Consider the following 22,648-nt stretch of genomic DNA (forward strand, 5'->3'; position numbering starts at 1 on the left):
TTTAGCCTGACAGAAGGTAGCTATCATCTTAGGCTGTAACATACATCAAAGCCACGGCTCTGTGTTGACTTATCTGTTAGATAACTGGGGACAGAGGCTTATATGACATACCTCTGTATACCTCATTGTTGATGTGGCAGAACCTCGCTGGCCACATGGAGTTATCTAATCTCGACGTGTATGTGTGTGTGACAGTTGCCTACTTGCTTACGAGCATAACAAATACCTCTCGCGACCAACTCACTGCACAAAACATCATAGATTTGGTTAGGCATCCTGCCACTTTGCTAACAGACTAACAATAGTGAACCCTTCAGAATTCCTTCAGAAGGAGTAGCGGGCAGCAGAGAGGCTACACATAACAACTGACTGTTATTATTTGGCTACAGCTCAGCAGAGAATAGGGGTGACACTACCCTATAGCTTAGAGGCAGAGAATAGGGGTGACACTACCCTATAGCTTAGAGGCAGAGAATAGGGGTGACACTACCCTATAAAGCAGAGTAGAGGGGTACACTACCCTATAGCTTAGAGGCAGAGAATAGGGGTGACACTACCCTATAAAGCAGAGTAGAGGGGTGACACTACCCTATAGCTCAGCATAGTAGAGGGGTGACACTACCCTATAGCTCAGCAGAGTAGAGGGGTGACACTACCCTATAGCTCAGCATAGTAGAGGGGTGACACTACCCTATAGCTCAGAGGCAGAGAATAGGGGTGACACTACCCTATAAAGCAGAGTAGAGGGGTGACACTACCCTATAGCTCAGAGGCAGAGAAGAGGGGTGACACTACCCTATAGCTCCGCAGAGAATAGGGGTTACACTACACTATAGATCAGCAGAGTACAGGGGTGACACTACCCTATAGCTCAGAGGCAGATAATAGGGGTGACACTACCCTATAAAGCAGAGTAGAGGGGTGACACTACCATATAAAGCAGAGTAGAGGGGTGACACTACCATATAAAGCAGAGTAGAGGGGTGACACTACCATATAAAGCAGAGTAGAGGGGTGACACTACCCTATAAAGCAGAGTAGAGGGGTGACACTACCCTATAAAGCAGAGTAGAGGGGTGACACTACGCTATAAAGCAGAGTAGAGGGGTGACACTACCATATAAAGCAGAGTAGAGGGGTGACACTACCCTATAAAGCAGAGTAGAGGGGTGACACTACCCTATAAAGCAGAGTAGAGGGGTGACACTACCCTATAGCTCAGCAGAGTAGAGGGGTGACACTACCCTATAGCTCAGCAGAGTAGAGGGGTGACAGTACCCTATTAAGCAGAGTAAAGGGGTGACACTACCCTATAGCTCAGCAGAGTAGAGGGGTGACAGTACCCTATTAAGCAGAGTAAAGGGGTGACACTACCCTATAAAGCAGAGTAGAGGGGTGACACTACCCTATAAAGCAGAGTAGAGGTGTGACACTACCATATAAAGCAGAGTAGAGGGGTGACACTACCCTATAAAGCAGAGTAGAGGGGTGACACTACCCTATAGCTCAGCAGAGTAGAGGGGTGACACTACCCTATTAAGCAGAGTAAAGGGGTGACACTACCCTATAGCTCAGCAGAGTAGAGGGGTGACAGTACCCTATAGCTCAGCAGAGTAGAGGGGTGATACTACCCTATAGCTCAGCAGCAGAGTATAGGGGTGACGCTACCCTATAGCGGTCACCCCTGTGGCAACCGCCTATGACACGGGCCACTGAACCCCTGAACTAACCTTTAGAATCAATTAGCCATTGCAATGCATAGTGAAATAGTATGTGCAAATTTGCCATAAGAATTGCTGACCTTTAATGATTTAATAATAGTTTATGTCACGTAAAAGCTGCCTCACATGTTTGCATTAATAAAATACTTAATTTTAAAATGGCTTCACCCCAATTATGATGAGCTTTTAAGTTCTTCTTTGATCTTACAATGAAATAAATTCAAACTGGTATTCAAAGACTAATTGGTTTAATCACTATTGTACTACACACACACACAAACGCACACTCACAACTCAGAATAAAGGACATTAATGACGGCAACTATTTAGTTGGATTTGCTCATGCCCGGGTGCCAAGCTTTGCAACCACTTTCTAAAGTTTATGTTGAGCCCTGTACTTCTCTGATTTAGAATGTGTGTGTATTTATGGATGTGCGTGCAAGAGCCTGAATTTGTACATGTGTATGCATGCGAGCGTGTGTGTGCGTGTGCGTGTGCGTGTGCGTGTGCGTGTATGTGTGTGTGTGTTAGATGGATGGAAATAGCCTTTTGCAGAGGCACAATCTCTTGGGTGATCCTCCAAAGGATAGGAATTGACCATTTTCTGCTTTAACCCTCCAATTTTTTACATCAAATCAATACAATTTATTTAGTAATAAATATAATGATCATACACTATTCTGAACTGCATCACAGTTATTAGTTATCCTGAAGAACCGTATATAAGACTGGATATTTATCCAACTGGAATGGCATGGCAACTGAAATAAAATGGCCTCATGACATGTTTGAGCAGAATTAAAGTAATGTCCACTACTTCAGACAATTTCTGTTACAATGACAGTTCTCTGTGATCACATGACTCCCTGATATCCACCATGTTGGGATCTATGCTGGGGAGAGGAGCAGAGCTGAAGCTGAAGGCAAGGGGAATGGGACATGTTTAAGACGGGCATGTTGTCCTTTACAAACACCAGGGGGCAGTGTGGCTTCACAACTAAACATCACCCCACACCCAACCTCATGGATGAAGGCTAAATCATCTCCTACTGAGCCATCTTGTCAAAGACATTCACACACACACACACACACACACACACACACACACACATTCTCACACACTCGGACACAAATTCACACTGAGCTAAGATGGCAGCATAAAAACAGGAGCCAGAAGAGACAGCTCAGTGGAATGCGATGCTAATCTGCAGCAAGATGAAGGAGGGCTGCTGTCTAAGTCCCCACAGGCTCACCCCCATCATATTTCCCATCTCCAGCCTGAATGCCCCTCTCACACGTGGGTGACAGCACTACAGCGCCGACTAATGCCTCTCTCTAATTAATCGGGTTAAGTGTGGAGGCTCACGCGCCACAATTAAGCCTAGCCAGCGCTCAGCATTATTGGGCTGGCAGTGTGGTGGCGGTTAAAAGGCCCAACCACGGTGCTGTGACATGTTCAGTGCTGTTCTGCGGCTAATGAAGCCCAGCCTTCCCGCTGTGTTCCGCTCTCTGTGTCCCCTCAGCACCATAGCCGTAGGCTGGGAAGGTCGTTTGTTGTGCCACTCTCGTTCTGCTGCGTTTCAGCTGGCAAGTCGAGTCAAGTCGTGGGCAGATGCTAGGGCCAACGCCATCTGAAGCCTGCTGTGATGCTCCACAGACAATTATATCAAGGTGTGTAACAACAAATCAGTTCAAATGACAATGCAGTTTGGTATATGGAACGTGAAAAAAACTTTGTGGATCCTCGTCAAATGTAGCCCTCATGGGTTTTGAATACACATAATGTGATGTGATTGGGTTGCTGATTCATCACACATTCACCACAGGGCATTATATCGAAGTGAAATGTGTTATATAGCAGACTGTGCTCTGCTTAGAATATGATTGATGCCACAAGAACTCAGATACCCCCTTTTCACCGACACAAACTAGGTGCTAGTTCTGTGCAGGAGCTAGTGCTGGTTCAATCGATGTTACATTTGTAACATTACCTTATGTCCATAATGCTAAATTTGTAAACATTGATGTGGGACATAAGTAGTTTGCTTGAACAGCTCTGGTTTAATAAAAATGGTGGTTTCAAAATTTTAGCCAGTCATGTTGGTCACAATAATCCTGCTCCCACCCCTTAATGTTCTCCTGGCCAAGAGGCTGTCAAAACACGTAATACTGCTTGGAAATAAGGTACTGGCTCTGAACCAGCCCTCAACCAGCCCTTGGTGGAAAAGGGGTAAGAATGAATCATCCAGAAAGCCTCTGAGTTATACTCCTTTTTGTATACATCAGCACACAGACTCATTTACAGACAGATGTCTTATCTACACTGCCACACTTCTGATAAACTGGGTGCATTTGTTTATATGCATTGATTTATCCAACTTGCAGACACATCCTTAGCTCCTCTGCCAGTGACAACCGGGAGAGGTGATATGCATATCCGCTCTGAAGAAAGGAGGTAAGTGGTGCCGACTCTCCCCCCCTGGATAACCTGAGGAGCCCTTTGTGTTGCTCGTTTCCCCTCTCTCCATCAATATCATCATATCCCCCTTGCCCTCTTTGTGCTGGCTCCAGGGGATCATAATAGGAAAGAAAAACACTCTCTTGTTTCCTGACGATAAAGCCAAGACGAACAACAAAGCAGAACAACCAGCCTCACAGTAGGGAGCTTTGCAAGGAAGCCCATTCACGATGGATTATCCAGATGACTTTTCCTCCAGTCTGCCCTGCTCTTCCATGAGGAGCTCAAATACCTGCTTTCTCTCCCTTGCCTCCCTCAACATCCACAGGAAGGTGTGGAGTAAAGAGAGAGCCTGAAGGTTAAGAGGGGAGTCAGTGTATAGTGAATATGTGAGGTGTATGTGTGTGCATGTGTATTTGTGTGTATGTGCCTGCGAGGGTGTGTATGTGTGAGTGGAAAAGTGGCAGGAGGCATTAATATAATAGAAATAGGAGGATTAAAGCAGAAAATGGGGGGTCCTCCAAGGGCAAGGAGGTGACACAGAGATTGAGCCTCTGTGAAATCTCCTCAGGGAAGCTATTTCCATCCATCTAACACACACTCAAGCTCAGGCTCTTCCTCACATATCTCTAAACACGCACACACAAATACACAAACATGTGCACACACAAACACACACAAGCTCAGGCTCTTCCTCACACATCTCTAAACACAGACACACAAAAACACAAACATGCGCACACACACACACAGATCCACACGCATCCTCAGCCTGATGCTGATCCGTTCCGGCTCTTTAAGCGCGGCAGGCAGGCGTGCGCTGCCTTCCCTCAAAAATATGCGTGAGGAGGCTATTAAGCCAAACAAAGATGCAGATAGACAGAGCGAGAGAGAGGGTAGGAGGGGGAGGAGAGCATAAGTGAATGAAAGAGACAGAATGCTCTAAATTCTTCAAGGCTTCCGGATATGCAGCCATTTCAAGTCACAATCGCCATGATTGCAGCTTCCAATGCTAATTGGCCTGAATTATGCATGTTTGTGTGTGTTTTTGTGTGTGTGTGTATGCATGTGAGTCTGTATGCATGTGTGTGGGTATGCTTGTGTGTAGGTATGCTTGTGTGTGAGTATGCTTGTGTATGCTTGTGTGTGTGTGTGTGTGTGTGTGTGTGTGTGTGTGTGTGTGTGTGTGTGTGTGTGTGTGTGGTAGAGAAGTTATGAAATGCAGTGTGAACCAACTATTTTCCGCATTGGTTGTGGTGAGCTCCCGATTCTAACTACTGGGAGACTTGTGCAAGGTCCCTTTGGAAGGGGCTGCATAAACCTCCTGAAAACTATGGCTGCTGATGGAGCGGTAGAAGTGGTCTTGACAGGCTCCTTATCATCCTACCCTGAGCACTGACAGCAGAGAGGTCTGGAGTGCATCCCCTCAGCCTCTCAGAGTTGAGAGCGCGGGAAGTGCAGGCAGTGAGAGCAGAGACGTGGTGTGGGTGAGAGAGAGGTGGAGGATGACTGACCTGATGGGGGACCAGACCCAGGGACGTGGGGGGCTCATTCATGCGGTCATCACTGCTGCTGGCCACTGCATAGCCCCTGCCACAGGGAGAAGGAGAGAAGGGCAGTCAGGCAAGGAAAAACAGAAGGATAGCTTGAGAGAGAGAGAGAGAGAGAGAGAGAGAGAGCGAGAGAGAGAGAGAGAGAGAGAGAGCGAAAGAGAGGGATATCAGACTGAAAGGGTTCAAACATTGAAGAGAGAAAAGGGGAGGGATGGACAAAGAGACAAAAGAACCAAATGTTCTAAAACAGAAATAGAAGATGTCAGCATTGCTCAGTGTCAGGGGAGTGGCACTCATCCCAAACAGGACACCATGCCATCCCTTCACCTTCAGGCTGCCACTATGCTTCAGAGGCACAAGTGTCAGAGCTCAGCTGTTGGAAACTTTCTGCTTTGAAACAGAAGGGTGGCGCTTCTTCCAGTGGGCTATACGTGAATAAATGAGCCATCAATTAAAAATAAATGGCAAATTTTAATATAGAAGTTACAAAAACCCTCTTCAACCTTTTTTGCATTCAATTTGAGGAGCACTCATGTTGAAGTCTACTGTGCCAAATAGCACACTTAAAAATAATAACAACAACAATAATACAAACACTTTTTTTCTTCAACGGGTGGACAGCCACCTAAGTGAAGGGTTGTTTTGCAGTCTAGTCATCAGCATAGGCTCCTCTCTCTAACAACGTTCTTCATAGCCTTCCTGAGTGCTCTGTCCTCCATCAGCGGAATTCACTGGCCCCTCATATCATACGAGACACAAATCAGACACACACAGACCGCAGGCACAGCAGTGGGTCTACCAGCCCTTCACTCACACCAAATGAATTGCTTCTAGACAACTTTAAGCGCCCTCATAAATTCTAATTCCCCCTTGTGATCATGGGCTCTGAAACGAGTCCACTTTTTCTCTGGCCACTCCACAAGCCAAAGATGCAGCACTGAAGGACGGTTGCAACCCTCCGTTTTAGGGAAAGGAGTGAAGCAAAAGAATACTCAAACTGAATAATGCACCATGATCTTTTCTTTGTTTTCAAGCAAAATTGGCAGAAATAAAAACAAAATGGCCTTTTCTTCCTCATGTGGCTCACCTCAGCTCTATGCATGTGGACACCAGCTACCGAAACCTTCACTACAAATAAGTGACTGTGTGCCTCCCCATGGCAAACTGGATGAGAATGACATGGACAAATATTCTACTCTAGTCATTTGTTCATGCCCCTATGTTCCTGTCCCTATGTTCATGCCCCTATGTTCCTGTCCCTATGTTCATGCCCCTATGTTCCTGTCCCTATGTTCATGCTCCTATGTTCCTGTTCCTATGTTCATGCCCCTATGCCTGATGCTCACTTAAGTCGTTAGCACGGGTGAGTCAGGTAGCATTATTTAATTAGAGCTGATCCATCAAATGCACTCCAGAGAGTTGTGAGTCACCACCACAAACACAACCCTAGAAAGGTCAGAAATCTTCCAGATTAGTGTGTTTACTCTGCCTCTTCCAACAAAACACTATGACCTAACAGTGTAAGTGGCTTCCTTTACGCCCCTTAAGACCAATACCACATAAACTAAAACTGATTCCAGACCAGACCATTTACCAAAGTGCATATCTCTGAACTACTCGATTAAATGTTTGAACAGCCTGTGCAACCATCGCATGTCTGTCTCTGCTCATGCTGATAATAAATTGCCACTTTCATTCCTTGAATGGTCATGGGAGGGGGTGGCAGGTGGCATTTCAAAAGATGTGCGATATATGGCTACGCTGTGGCAGAGCATCTCTTCCGCTTCTGCACCAGCTCCAGTCTTAAAGCCTCCTCTCTGCTGAGCCTTTTATCTGGCCCATGCAGAGGCCTTCCCTCCCAAAGCCTAATGCATCTAAAGAGATACTCAGTGAGGGACCAGCTTTACCTTGGCCAATGGGAGGTCTCGTTCACAAAGGCTGTCTCAACAAACACACACACACACACACACACACACACACACACACACACACACACACACACACACACACACACACACACACACAGGCTTGCATCATGAACAGTAAATGATGAAAGTACTCAGACCTCATTTTCTCAAACGATAAAGAAGGTGATGGGGGGGGGGGGGAATAGCCCAGTTCATTTTCACACGCAAATAAAGAAATCCTAAATTTGGGTAGTATTAAGTATTTGCAGAATACAAACATAACGATTGGCCTTTTTGTGGGGCTGTCTGGTGCGTCACATCTCCCAGCCGGGTAAAAGCTGATTATTATGCATTGTGTAGCACGTCATGACGGTGCTGCTCTGATGGCGCTCATGGCTGTTGATGTTGTGATGGGTGCCACTAGGTGCCATGTCTCCCACTCGTGCTCGCCCAACCTGTCAGTCTGTTGAGGGCTTAGCTCAGAGCATGAGCTATCAGCGCCCACTCAGCAATATCCTGCCAAGCAGAAGCATGACTAAAAACACTCCAATACATAAGTAACGGGACACAGTGAAAGGGCCAGTGTCAGACTTATGACAATTATCCATTACTGAGACGCCACACTGTTACACCACACTGTTACTTGACGCTGACTGTCACAACTCCTTTTGACATGTGTGTATGCCATGGTTATGTTAGTGTTGAAGTAGGATCTCTCAGTGACTGATTTTCTTTTTGTTGACACATTGTAAAGAGGTAGCATTTAAGGAGGTAAGATGAAATAGCATAAGGTTTCCATGGACTTCATAAAATGTAATAAATGACTGACTGAATCAGAGCTGGAACGATCAGCACTCACAGATAAGTCCCAAACCACAGAACTACTGTACATTCCTAGGAGAGATATGATGTGACTAATGGTCTCCAATATGAACAATGTTCAAACAATGCAAAAGGATGATTTCAACCCATCTGCAGAATCGCTGCAAGCACTCTTCAAACATTAATGGTGTTATTATCTCTCCAAACAGAGTTTCTGCAGGTTTCAATAAGTCTTTTGAGGACCTTTTATGACATTTTAAAGACCACTGTTATTGCAATTTTAGACCTATTTTATGTCCATAATGACGAAGAAGTAATAGGGATACGAAGAAAAAGTTAAATTCCAAGAATTACTTGCAGTTAAACCATGGCTTAATATTTTCTTTTTTTCAAGTTTGCTGTGAACATAGAAGTCAGGCCTCTTATTTAAAAAACAATGAACTGTAACAGTTAGGTTACCAATAAAAGGTAAGCCTACTACTTCTGTGCTTTCAGCCAGCTGCCTGTTGACATTTTCAGACAACAGTGAAGCTCGCTTCTTTTGCACAACACAACTTTAAAGGGAAACTTTCTATTCAGAAGCTTTTTATCATCCATTTCGCCGTATCGCGCTCACCATTCACTCAAACCATAACGTTAGCCTACTACACAGTTTGCGAGGCCAAAAAGAACATTAATCTTAACAACGCGTTAATCGCGCAATACAAAAATTGAATTGTTAATAACGTATTAAACTGACAGCACTAATATATACATATGGTGTGTGTATGAGGCTTAATTCTTCCAGATTTTAGCAATGTCAGAATTAGGGAAACAGGACATTTAAAGTGTGTGTAGTCATCATATGATATCAGGTTAGGACAGAAAATTGTGTAAATAGTTAGCATGCAAGACCCTGCGACGACGCGCTATTATGTAGTGCATGTGCCATCTGTTACATGCTGCCTAATTGGCTTTTCATAGAAATGTTGCTGGAAGTGAGCACCCTTGGGATGACATTCTTTAAAGATGTCAGCGGTCAATTGGATACTAATTAAACAAATATTAATTAAATCTAACCTTCCATATCCTAGTGTCTAACTGTACCTACACTGTCTAAACAAACGTTTCATCATATTCAATATTAAAGCATATTAAAAGCTCTGCAAAGATACTCAGTCTATAGATGGCATATTCTGTTATTATTTTATTTGAAATTAATTCGTCATCTTTATGTATTTATCGTTGTTTGCGGTAGGCCATTGAGCTCATTCCTACTCACCAGCACAGACCTGTCAGACCTGTCATCAACCAATCACCTAGGTCTTTGCAAGCAAGTTCCTGATCAAGACCTGATGTTAGCCATAGCAATGGAGTCTTTCTCTTGGCTTAGGAGTTCTCGTTTTTCCTTAGTAAAAGTTGGTCTCAGCAGCATTGTGAATAGGGTTTTAGACATTTTAAAGACCCGCAGAAACCCTGCCATAGGGGGAAATAAGGCAGACTGGGTAACCGCATCCGGTGAGTAGAGGAATGCCTACCCCTCTGGGTGCTGGAGTATGGACACCATCATCTCCACAGCCAGAGCTCCAGCGATCATGGCCAGGCCTGGCCTGCTTACGGTGCACTGCTGGTCTAACGTCCTGTCCCTGGTAGACTGCAAACCAAAAACACATTATTAGTTATTGTGTTCAGATGAAATGGCACTGTTCACCTACTTTGAAAACATTGAAATGCAGTGTGCCCAAACTCCTGAATGGAGAGCTGAATTAAGCAACTGAAAAAAAGCCATACACAATTCAATTAATTTAACTGCTTGTGCCCGTCTCAAATACTGCACTGTTTTTGTGCTATAGCTCTTGTGCACTGGTCATACATCAAAGACAGATTCAATTTATATTCACTAAGACAGCTGTGGCCACCACATCATGTTCCCAGATGTCTGTGGCTCTCCTGACAATGTTCTGGGTCCTGAGTCCCAGCAGAGGTCTCCTAGAGCCTTGTGCAGGAATGTTACCACTGAGATAGGCCTGCAGATGTCACTCACATCGCCTGGGGCAACCACGTCATTGCAGAAGTAGCAGCCCAGTCGGTGGCCGGGGATGTTGGAGAACAGAGAGGCTGCTGGGAGAGAGGGGGGCCCGGGCGTTGAGGTGGAGGAAGTGGTGCAGGAGGAGGAGGAGGGGCTGGACTCAGCCGACTCAACGGGAGGATGCTTGAGGCCATGCCGCATCACCACAAAGGTGTCAAAACCTAGGGCAGCGTTCACCACGAGCTGGAGATGAAAGAGACACTGTGTTGTAATTTACATCAACAGATAATATTATGAAACTAAATTGACGATGGAAATTTCAATTTGACCCAGTTAACAGTGAAAAGACTACCCTGACAAACTCTGATTATAATCTTACCCTGAAGAAGAAAACTTCCTGCATTTCTTAATTCCAAATTGAACCATGACATTTGATGTAAACACACCCAGTGACATAATTGCAGCAGCAGATGAAAAGGTCAAAGGCTTTTTAATGATGGCTATATCCCTGGTGGGTTTTGTCAAAAAAAACGAGATGACTTGCATTTGATGCAGAAAAACGAATTATACTTCAGAATCGTTTCAGGCATTAAAAGTTCACAAAAAATATTCAACTTAACATATCCTTTAAATGTATTTACCCTCAGCTTAAAACATTTTTTTGTGTTGAAATAAGATCATAAAAACTGTGGCATTCTCTGTGTGCAGTGCTCCCAAAAGTTCTGGCAGAACTTTTCTTCCAGTGTCTTCACATCTCATAGCTTGCTGTCTGAGGACAAATGGATTGAATATAAGATAACAAATGTCTCTTCCCTGCAGGTATAGACAGTGTTTGCGCGCAAACACACAAAACATATAACAATGATAGAAAATGTAATCTTTGATAAGGAGAGACCATTTATACCAGAGTATAGGGGTGTCAACCAAATGAATGGGGCCAATACCAAAATGTTCCTGCTATGTCTAGGATATCCAAGTGTTCCAGAGACAAAGACAACAAAAACTCTTGTTCTTACCACAATTATTTAGAGGTGTATCAGTGGAAGAATCAATTTCCTTCCTATTCCATTTTTCATCCCAAAACCTATTGCCCTACCAGGACTCAGCCAGGCTCGGTGTGTTGGCTAGAGTGTGGAAAAGCATTCAACACCTGGCTTCCCACGATGGATGTTTGACTGGGATCTTGATTTTGTTTATAGTGGAATCCTCAGAGTGAATACACACAGAGTGATGACACGTCTCCCTGCTCCTGACACACCACAGACAGAGGTCATAACCCTACCCTGTTCCTCCCTGCATCCCAAGCCTCCTTCAACAAAACTGATACAGTGTTTGTGGGCTTGAAGGCAAACTAGATTACATGTTGACAAAAAGAGCCCAGGAAGTTTATAATCTTGTAAGGCCAAGAGTCAACGTCAGGGTTCTGAGTGAAACCAGATCCATTGTTGAATACAAAAGTTACACACAATAAAACAAAGAGAAGAAACAGCCACACCACAGACCCTCTGGATGACCTCAGATATTTAAAACAACTTGGTTTGGCAGTTTGTTTTCTAAGCATCTTAAAAATAGTTTGGAGTGGCCAACGAACAACTCAGACCTATCTTGAAGAAGGCAAAAAGAATCACCCAAATCATGAGCTAAGTCTTGGTCCACACACAGTTAATGAAAGTCCTAATCTTGCCGTCATAAAGATGTACCCGTTTATAATTGGGAGGCTGACACAGGATATCGATCTGCTCGATTTCATAATGGTGCCAGAAATACTACAAAATGATGAGAATAACCTTAAAATGGCAGAAAAATCGAATTAGTTGTTGTAGTTGTATGAGTGAATTTCCTTTGACCTTTAAGAACTAATGGATTCTAGTCCTTAATCCTGTTACTCTCTCTAGTATCCTAGCGCTGATTGAAGTGCACCTTCAGCTAGTACTGCTGTGGCTTCTTAGTAATAAGAATAGAGTGGATAAGACGCTCCAGTCTGTTCTCTTTGTTTCACCCTTTCAACTGCTTGAGTACTCCCACCCAGTAGTCCATTCTCCAAACACTTCACAAAAGTGGCATCAAGGAGCAAGGGAGTAGGTGTGAGTGATGGGATCAGGCATGTGAGTCATCTCCCCAGATCAGCCATGTTTGATCTGGTCTTTAGAGAATCAAAAAGTGAGGGATGCTTCCAGCATTAAGTCTGCAATTAGTGCTAAAGACTTGGTAAGGCCCCACACATTGGAACTGACCATAAGCAAAGCCCTAAGCATTATTAATGACTTCCTCTCTCTTGTGACTATGAGAGGACTCAGAATGAGAACTCATGTATATGTGAGTGTTTCACAAACAGAGACACACAAACGTACACAAACACAGACACCAATTTAATCTTTCCTCGACTTCTGTCCGCGTGAGTTATTCACCTTTCGCCGGCTGCCCGCAAGGACTGTGGGAAGCCAGCGGCTCTCGCGGGTGTCCATTAAGAGGAAGATCACGTCATGGGCGGAGATGAGCGCCTCCAGCTGCTCCACGTCTCGCTGCGCCTGCGCCAGCGTCTCCTCCGAGAAGTTCACTGGGTGGCCAGGCATAGGAATGCTCATGTTGAAGCCCTCTGCATTCTGCTCCATACACACAAACAATCACACACACACACATAAAACACGGCAGTATTACATGAAAGTGAACAGAGAAGTGCCATACAACACACAGGGTCAACATTGCGAGTAAATCAATACAATTTTTATTTAATTTATTTTACTGACTGAAGTATGAATGCAAGGTGAGGGGATTGTGGTTAGGTAAAGCACTAGTCATGCTGTCAGAGAGAACGATGGAGATAAACTAAATAAATAAATCAAAGCCCTTTTCCCATGCAGAAGTAAAGAGGTTACATGAGATGTCACCTGAGAATTACAGTTCCAAAACCCTAGAATTTATCAGCACTGAGGAAGACAAAACATTACACCGCAAGACCCTGCAGTGATGGATGACTTGTTTGTTCCAATTTATACCACAGCTGACACCAGCGGAAGCTTCTGAGCCAAATCCACCTGCAAGCCCTGGACATATGTCTGAAAATTAGTTCTGTTTGTAGATCACTCATTTTGGTATGTGACTGTATGCACTGAGCAATGAGCAAGGAAAGGAATGAGTAAAGTCTATGAGGTCTTGTTTCTATGAGAATCTGGTGTGTTTATTAGAGAGAAGACAGGTGCTACATCGGCATGAGGGTTGTGTGTGTGTGTGTGTGCGTGTGTGTGTGTGTGTGTGTGTGTGTGTGTGTGTGAGCAGACCTAAAGCTAAGGGTTTGCTATAGGTGTTTACATTAGAGCGATTATTAGTGTGTCTGTGTGGGTTGGGTGCTCAGCAAGTCAGGAAGGGCAACTGTAATTACTCCCTGTGGTCTTTTTACTCTTTCGTACTCTTTCATTCCATCTCACTGTCTATGGATGATGGTAGGCCTGCCTAATTGGCCCATCATGTAGCTGAGATGCACAGGTAAATCCACCGCCTTGAGCTCATTAGACCTGCGGGGGGTTCAGGAATCAATAAAGTCTCTAGGATATGAATAAATAATGAAGTCTGGGGCAAAGAAGTCATTTCATCACTGAGGCAAACAAGCCACACAGCCAGCTGCCACAGCATGGAGAAAAGGGTGGCTAGGAGAAGGAAGACCAACTGAAAAGGGGGAAGAAAGACAAAAAGTAAGTATGGAGTTGGAGACATATAGGTCTATAGGCTAGTCTTCTGTGAAGCTAGAGCCACTCACATGCTCCACTGGATCACAATCTGGGTTATCCCTGGTATCACTTTGAAATCATTAGCCCTCAATCCTTCAAGAACTGAAGGTGGTAATCCTCCGACACCCCCAAGAGTGTCATTCCATAGTGAACTAAACAACCACAACTACATGAAGGCCATCTTAAAAGTTCAATATACCTGGCTATAAAAGCTCATATTTCTAAACATTATTGGAGCTAAAAAAAGTATTTTTTTTTTCTACCGTTTTCAGTTTTTGCAGGCATCCTAAAAGTTTTATTTATCACTCATTTTGATAATCAACGTGAAGTAGTGATAAATACACCGTTGTTCATTTAGCCACCGGGGCTACTCAGTATGCAGTTCTGTGGTTCAAGCAGAAGACCCTGCGAAAATGTAACAAAGGTTTGTAAACTGAAATACAAGGAACCTGACCTATGAGGCATCTTCAGGGTAAATGGTCAATTATGTCTACAACTTGAGGCAATGGTGCTTCATAAGGATGAATGGGCATAAACTGGCCACTTAGATTTGTTCCCTCAGGCACTTTATTTCAAATGGTACGACTACGGCTACTGAACCGCAACTATAGTTAGTGAATTACTGCTACAGAATTAGATTCCAATAGATTGAATATTATCTGTCCGGAATCTTTTTTCAGTGCATATCTACTGTTGTCACAGACACATTTTCCATAGATTTATTTCTGTAACTTTCCATAGCATTAGGGAACGTGGTGTTTGTCAGTGGAGAGGGTCAAAAGCATGGTCGCCTGCCCCGCTGTGGTGAATCCTAGTGCGGCTCTGAGTCGGCGCACCGCCATAATCAGGGCAGGCTGTGTTTAGTCAGAAACTTTTTATCTCTATCTTTGTATATATTTATATTTAGACATTTTTATCTGAAGCACCTTGCATTGACTGAGAGTCGAATCCCGGTCGATCCATAGCAATAGTGGCAATATTAGTATTCCGTATATTTATATTCCGTAGAAATCGTAATCTTTTTTGAACAGTTTTCTATTTAAAAATCTGTATTTTGTTTAACTTAACATAGCCTATAGCAACTAGGAGAGCTCACGTTAAAACACAGTACTATACTAATTACAATAATACATTCAAGACTCAAGAATGAGCTTTTTTGTAAGATTTTGGCACTTCAGACGCACTGTTTCTAGTCTGAGTCATGTCCAGAGGTTAGGGAGTGCATGACAAATAATGACAGGAGATATACAGATGGAGGTCAGATAGTGGTGTGTATGGATATATATGTGTGTGTGTGTGTGTGTGTGTGTGTGTGTGTGTGTGTGTGTGTGTGTGTGTGTGTGTGTGTGTGTGTGTGTGTGTGTGTGAGCGAGAGACACACACAAACAGTGAGAAAGGGGCAGGGCTAAGTGCACAGAATTAGTTTGCCTCAGTATCAAGTTGAGGACAATCATTCTCACCGCTTTAAACATTTAACAAACGCACCTCAAAGCTTAGATTTTTGGCATATTTTGAATCATTTCTCTACTCTTGCATTCTTTGGCATGATCTCCCCTCCTCCTACTCCAAAATATTCCAGTAGTGCTCTAACAACCACAATTAAAACACATCAGTAAACAATGTAGATGTCTACAATGCAGTCTACAATGTGATGATGATGGAGACAATGACCTTCTGTATTGGCCTCTTGAAGGAGATGTGACCCTCTCCTTACCCATCTCTTACTTTCTGCATCATTTCCATGCAGAAAATATGACGCAAAGGTGATGACCTGTTTGAGATCTGGCAAAGCTTGTGATATATGAATATGGCTAACTACTTAGAACTTGAAGGAGGCAAATAGGTTAGAACTGGTGATAATTTTACGATGTTTAAAGACTTTTACCTCAACCTAACCAATTGTCCCCAAAGGGGCCTTACTTGCATTCTGTGCGGTTAAACAACCTTGTGTAAGTTCACATTCATATAATACACATATCCCACCCAGAGTTCTACTCTTTTGGAAGGGCCAATAAGGAGTGAGGAAATTCAGCAATTCTTTTTGGGCAATTCTTTTCTCACAACAGGCAGGTAGCATTAGATATAGAGCCACTATACTGTCTTTGCCTAGGTCTGCCTGAGTAATACAAAATTATCTTCACATTGGAAAGGTATTGTATTTTATGTGTACCCTGCCAACAAAGCACATAGAGAAGAACGTGCAGGAACACATTTATATAAACTACAACAGGCCTATAGCGCATAGGGATCCCATTCCATCTCCTTGGTAACCCTCTACTGGATACAACAATAGACCCTTGAGAGTTTTTATGGAACATACTGCTTGACATTTTCCAAGTAGGATAAGTTTAAAATGACAGATTCATGCTAGATTATCTTCACCCCCTGTGGGTATTAAAGAAAACATTCTGTGCACAGTTACGAATAAATTGCATGAAGTAACACTTAACAAGCAAGTGTATTTGAAATTCAGCACACAAACCCTATCAGCTAACAAAAAAAAATTAAAAGCCTCACCACTCCAGGGAAGATCTTCCTCAGTCTCTCCACAGCAGCAAGTGCCTTGAATTTACCTCCGGAAAGGCAGTCGTCAAACTCATAGAGGGGCTGGCGCACTGGGTTGGAGTAGGAGATCTTGGCATTGTCCACAAAAGTGATGTGTCTCACTCCCCAACCCTGTGAGCACAAGAGCCAGAGAGTCACCACCTCTGAAGGGTACAAACATCACTCACACTCAAACAGCCTCCACGCTTCCTAGCAAGACACACAGGCTTGATATACACGTGTCTGTTATCACAAGCTGTTGGGTCAGAGCAGGGTTAGCTGATGAAAGTGTAACGCCTAACATCTGCACATCAGGGCTCTCACCATGAGTGTCCGAGCCACATTGCAGCCGAGTGTTCCAGCTCCCAGCAGAAGACACTTGGTGGAGATAACCTTATCCAGATCCAGGGTCGGGACAAGTCTCCAACGCATCAACTTGAGATTCAGATCTACAGAGGACTCGGCCAGTCTTATCAGCGTACACACACACACACACACACACACACACACACACACACACACACACACACACACACACACACACACACACAAACATAAACATAAGCAGGTTGAGAGACTGATAGTCTGCATACATATTTTACCAGATAGAGAGAGAGATTAAGTGTAAATGTGTCAAGTCAGCTGGTTGGTCAGGAACGGTATTAAGCATAAAGCAGTCCTGCTTGTCTGAACCCACTTAAGGAAATTGCAGACTCAGGACTCAATTACATTTCAAATTCAAATAAGAACTGGTGAGGTTCTTATGAGAGTACCTTTTAGGGTCCATACATTCGCTTAGATTGACACTTCTAGGTCCCATCGCGCCTTTCTGGTTCTTCTCCCAGCCAACACTTTTAGGACAGCCTGTGCCAACATATTCAACAAAACATAAGTGACAATGGAGGGAGATTGGTTTGAATGTGAACAGATAGAGCATCTGAGTCTCAGAACAGCTGTGTGCTCTAGTGTTTCTTGACTGCCAGTGGCTATTTGAGTAGATTCTGGTAAAATAATGATTGCTAATTAATACCCTTAGGATGAAAGAACACAACCGAGTAACTCAATGCAGCAGATTACATTGAGTGATTCTTTGTAACATTGAGTGATTCTTATCTGGGAGATTCTTTAGGCGTTGTTCGACACTGCACCTTTACACAGAGTATACATAGTCTGCACTGCAGTGTTCTGCATATGCTGTGGTTCATAGGGTATGTTTGCTTTTTAGGTAAGCCTAGCTTAGAAATACTACTTAACAGCTTAAGTCATTCATTTTGTTGTACGAAGTAAAACCCTGGTTGTAAACTACATGTGCATTTTAAATCAAAGTTTGAATTATCTCCTATACAGTGTCATAACTAGTGGTAAAGAAATAAATTCGCTTTTTCTTTGCTTGAGTTCTAATGGCTTGGAAAAATCCAAACGTAATCTTTGTTTCTGAGCAAAGTGATTAGTGATTAATAACATCACAGTAATCATATCACAGTTAATTCCGTATTTAAAAAATAAAAAGAAAGATGGGGGCATTTCAGAAAATGAGAAAAAGCCTTGAAAAGCATAAGAATAACGTTCAACCCAACAGCAAGCTAGCAAATGTTTCAAACACACTACAGTCGCCTGCAGCTAGGATGTGATTGATTTCTTTCTTTTTATTTAAACGAAACAGGACATAGAAAAGGTTCACCCCAGAGGGGTTAATCAAAGCTGAAACAAAAAGCCTGTCCTGCTCTGACGAGAGCCACTCCTGAGCAGCGCTGGCTTCCATATTAACATTTAAATAGCTTTCATCCCCTGCTCACCAGAAGATAAAAGGAGCGCATGATTCTGACCCAGAGTGCCGGCTCAACCCTGCTGGGGGAAATTACCTGTGCTGGCGGAAAGATCCGGAAGCTTGACCTGAAAGATGATGCTGTGCTGAACTGAGCGGGTGCCTTGGAGTGTCCTGTCCCTAAAGCACAATACCTCCACCAAATCCACCTGGGCACCCCTAAACATTACATACACACACACACACACACACACACACACACACACACACACACTTTTGATTTTCTGAAACAAAGAACATGGTCAAATACACATTTTGTGGTTTTTTTTTTCATATCTGGCTGAGAAGGCCTTTCTTTGTTCTGCAAATATATGATCTTATAGTCACTCAACACTTCAGCATCTGATTATGTAAAATGATGTTAAATGAAATGACTTATTTCATTATTTATTAAGCTGCATATCACTTACGGATAGAATAGAATGATGATTTGATGAATATCTACCATTTGTTTGCGATGAGAATGAGTAGATTTCGGAGTGGCCAGCCTGGGTGCCCGGGAAGGGTGCAAGGATCGTAGACTCCAACAGTCACCTAATTAAACAGCACATGAGTCACTAGGCCCATATACATGTGTCAATTTAACCCGGTCAATTTATTGTATCGTATTTGCGTGTAGTGGCTAAAAGTTCCCTTCTTTCTATCAGCATATACATAGTTCTTAATATTTTCTTTGAATAACCACTCTCAGACGGAAATAAAACGAGTCTACGCGTGGATGTGTTTCAACAACGGTAGAAAACTGTGTTTCCTCCGTCTTTTTCTGAACTCATAATTATATGACAGTGGTAATAGTACAGTTGAGACATGGGTACAGTTGATACACCCGAAATAACTTGAATGCGCAGCATTCCTGAGACGTGATTTTTAGTTTGCACATGAATACTAACGTCTTCTTTGATCCCAGGAAATTTGAGCACATAACCCATCTCCCTTACGGAGATATTGGCGAAAGTTGTCTAGTTTTGCAAACGTGTCTAGTTTTTGTGCAGTAGTGAATAGAGTCTCAGTCTACTACACCATACATAGCATATCATGTTTGTAGAAAATTATTAAGGTGCAACAAATGCCAATAAGCATATTTAAATTAAATGATTCACATTGCAAGTAAAATGGTGCGGCTGGAGCACATACAGGGAGCTTATTAAAGCTTATTACACGGCTCTTCTTAATGCTGTAGAATGCTCCATTCACTTGAATGGGGCTTCCCAACGTTCTGCGGTCCGTTATTAACTGATAGTGGACCGTTGCTATGCAATAATGACCGCTGTCAAGGAAAGTGGCCTTTTTGCCTCTGATTCACGTCTTTCGTAGCACTCCGCAAGTAGTCCGGTAACTTATCAATGGAGTTTCAGCGGACGGTTGAGCAGCTGTGTTCTAAAGAATGTTTGTTAAATGTTTGAAGTTCAACGTCTTTGACGAACCATTTCTCTGCTTTCTCCGCTTTTTAATACTAATGGTAACAAATAAATTGTAAAGAAAACACACTGTGTGAAGTTATTTTTTCGTGTTGGCAAGTAGCCGTATAATGTATAGAACGCTGGTCATTGTCGGGAAAATAAGCCCATTCAGGGTGAAGCAACACGCGTTGGGGTGCTGTTCGCCCTGTCGGGGCTTATTTTCCCGACAATGACCTGCATTCTATACATTATCCCATACAAAGCGTGTGTAATGTGTAGCTATTTCATTCCGTTTGTTAACCTTTCCGGCTGTCTGTATAACCAGCAGCAGACGTAAAGGAAAAGGAATTAACCCCGAAGTTAAAAACATGTAATCTACTTCGGCAGCAGAGCATTTTACTCCCCTGCAATCTCTCTACAAACTTCCATATAGACGCGGGATCAGCAGAGGAAAATCTACTTTCTTTTTGGGAGAAACAAGGCCAGTCGTTCCAACGACTACAGCACCTTGCAAAATCAATTCTATGCGTTCCAACAACAAGTGCTGCGAGTGAGCGCTCCTTCAGTGCAGCAGGGCGCGTTATAGAAGCCAGGCGCTCTCGCCTGAATCCTGACACTGTAGATGCTATTTTATTCCTGCATAGTGCTAAGACAAATTCTAAATAGAATGAAGGTTAGGCATATCAGCAGAGGTATATTTTGGTTACATTAGGATGGCTACGTTTATAGCTTGCGTTTTGGGCGCACCACATGCCAAGAAGTTTGTCGCGACTGTAATGGCATATTTCATTGTTGGCATCATTCATTGAAACTGCCTGGGTTATTTTGTTTCGTTAGGCTATTAGTTATATTTTAAAACAGCCAGTCATTGTAGCCAACACTCGTGGAATAAGGAAATTCAAAGAGATGATGGAGTGATTTGACTCAGAAGTGACATTGGGCATTGGCAGCGTGAGATGTTCAGAACAAGTTAAACTTCTAGCTCAGTAACATTAACAGCATTAACTGTTTCGCCTGCTGAAACTGACGACCTTTTAAGAAATGTACTTGTTCTTATTAAGGTCTTTGACATTGTGTTGTGTTGTGTTAAGTGTTGTGTTGTACCATCTTGAGGTCTGTGAAGAAAGCCTCCCATTCCTGTAGTGGAGCCACCGTCACATCCTCCTCTGTGTATTTGATGAGGAAGTACGGGACAGCCGTGGTGTTGTTTGTAGTGCAGAGAGTGTCATAAGCTCCTTGGAGGGCAGATATCTGGGAGGATACAGACCAAGACAGCTTGAGCAATATTCCTTGATGCAGACTGTAATGCTACGAATAGTGTTTGTAGTCTTTTCTACAGCAAGATATTACATATTTCCATACATTAGTTCAGGAGATTTTGTTGTTCTCTCTTATCACTAAATCAGAGGTTGATTAAGTGCAGTGTGAGGTAAATGAAACTGAGTTCCTAGAAACCTGCTTGGGAGAGAACTTCTGACTTAGAGGGACAGGCTCCTGGATAATTTGAATGCCTTCAGAGAAACCAAGTGCCGGGAAGCAGAACCAATAATAGAAGTGATACTTCTTCAAATCCTGAAATAAAACAAATAACATATTTCATGTAAAAATACAGCCCCAATACAGTGCAGTATAATATAGTAGCATAATGTAGTACCACACTGTACTTACTGCAAAAGTCAGCAAAATAAATTTGTTGAGGATTGAGGGATTTTTTAGAGCAGCATTGGATTGGATTGCCTCCCATATCTGCAGAGAGAAAATAAAATGTCAAGAGCCACACAGAGCGCTGAGCTTTCAGCATCACCCTTTAATGGTGTCCTCAAGTGTATCAGGCGTTATTGATGGGATATTCCTTTAAGCACCAAGCTTCTCGACATGAAGATGGAAATAATTGTGACTCCTGTTGTAGTGGTAAAGGAAACATCAACATACGTAAGGGATAATGTATAGAACATTATCGGGAAAATAAGCCCTGACAGGGCGAACAGCACCCTGACGCGAAGCGTCAAAAATGTTCTTCTTTTCAATACTTAGTTTAATTACCCTTTTTAAGACTCATTTTTGTATTAAATCTGTCAGAGTTAAGTTTTTCTAGTGATGAACACAACACTGTTAACATGTGTGCCTTATAATGTCACACATTGCATTTGCATACATGCCTTAAAGTATAATTGCATTAAATGGACTGATTACAAACGTATCACCTATTTTGTTATTTGCATAGATTCTAAGAGAGGATAAAACACCCTGCCCAATAGCTGTATTACAGCATGATTAAACCAAATTATAAGCACACTGAACGATATTCATAGGTGAATTACAGAAGAGAATGGCTCCTTGATGCAATGCCCCTATACATACCTCAGAGGCCTCTGTGTCCAGGAGAGCTTTCTTGTCAATGGATCTAAATGCTTCTAATGTGTTGGTGTTGTAGAGGATGCCTGTGGCTGGACAGCAGCGCGCTGGAGTGGGCCCATCACTAAGCAAAAACAGAGAGCAGGGTCTTATGGGTTCAAATCTAAGATATCAGATAAGAGTAAATCTATCAGATCATACAACTAAAATTAACTTATATTAGTAGCGCATTCCTTGCATAACCTACTGTTTCTCAACTGGTGGTTAATGACCCAACAATGTGGTGTTGAATTGTTCTGTAAGAGTTTGTGGTCAGAAAACTAAAATCTA

The 22,648-nt window shown here is 43.0% G+C and overlaps 1 protein-coding gene across 2 annotated transcripts in view; it reads right to left on the bottom strand.

Annotated features, from left to right (window-relative positions):
- The window catches only part of atg7 (ATG7 autophagy related 7 homolog), a 55,758-nt gene that overhangs the window by 30,994 nt on the left and 2,116 nt on the right, over nt 1-22,648 (bottom strand). For both annotated transcript variants that reach the window (XM_080846547.1, XM_080846548.1), the window contains exons 4-16: nt 22,325-22,442; nt 21,632-21,709; nt 21,419-21,535; nt 21,068-21,214; nt 19,009-19,097; nt 18,601-18,722; nt 17,512-17,602; nt 17,063-17,207; nt 16,712-16,870; nt 12,878-13,072; nt 10,485-10,712; nt 9,979-10,094; nt 5,694-5,769 (exon numbers count right to left, since the gene is read on the bottom strand). In XM_080846547.1, the coding sequence (XP_080702673.1) occupies nt 5,694-5,769; nt 9,979-10,094; nt 10,485-10,712; nt 12,878-13,072; nt 16,712-16,870; nt 17,063-17,207; nt 17,512-17,602; nt 18,601-18,722; nt 19,009-19,097; nt 21,068-21,214; nt 21,419-21,535; nt 21,632-21,709; nt 22,325-22,442 (1,681 nt within the window). The remainder of the gene's footprint in view (nt 1-5,693; nt 5,770-9,978; nt 10,095-10,484; nt 10,713-12,877; nt 13,073-16,711; nt 16,871-17,062; nt 17,208-17,511; nt 17,603-18,600; nt 18,723-19,008; nt 19,098-21,067; nt 21,215-21,418; nt 21,536-21,631; nt 21,710-22,324; nt 22,443-22,648) is intronic.

The sequence above is a fragment of the Sprattus sprattus genome, assembly GCF_963457725.1.
Source record: "Sprattus sprattus genome assembly, chromosome: 10".
Taxonomy (NCBI): domain Eukaryota; kingdom Metazoa; phylum Chordata; class Actinopteri; order Clupeiformes; family Clupeidae; genus Sprattus; species Sprattus sprattus.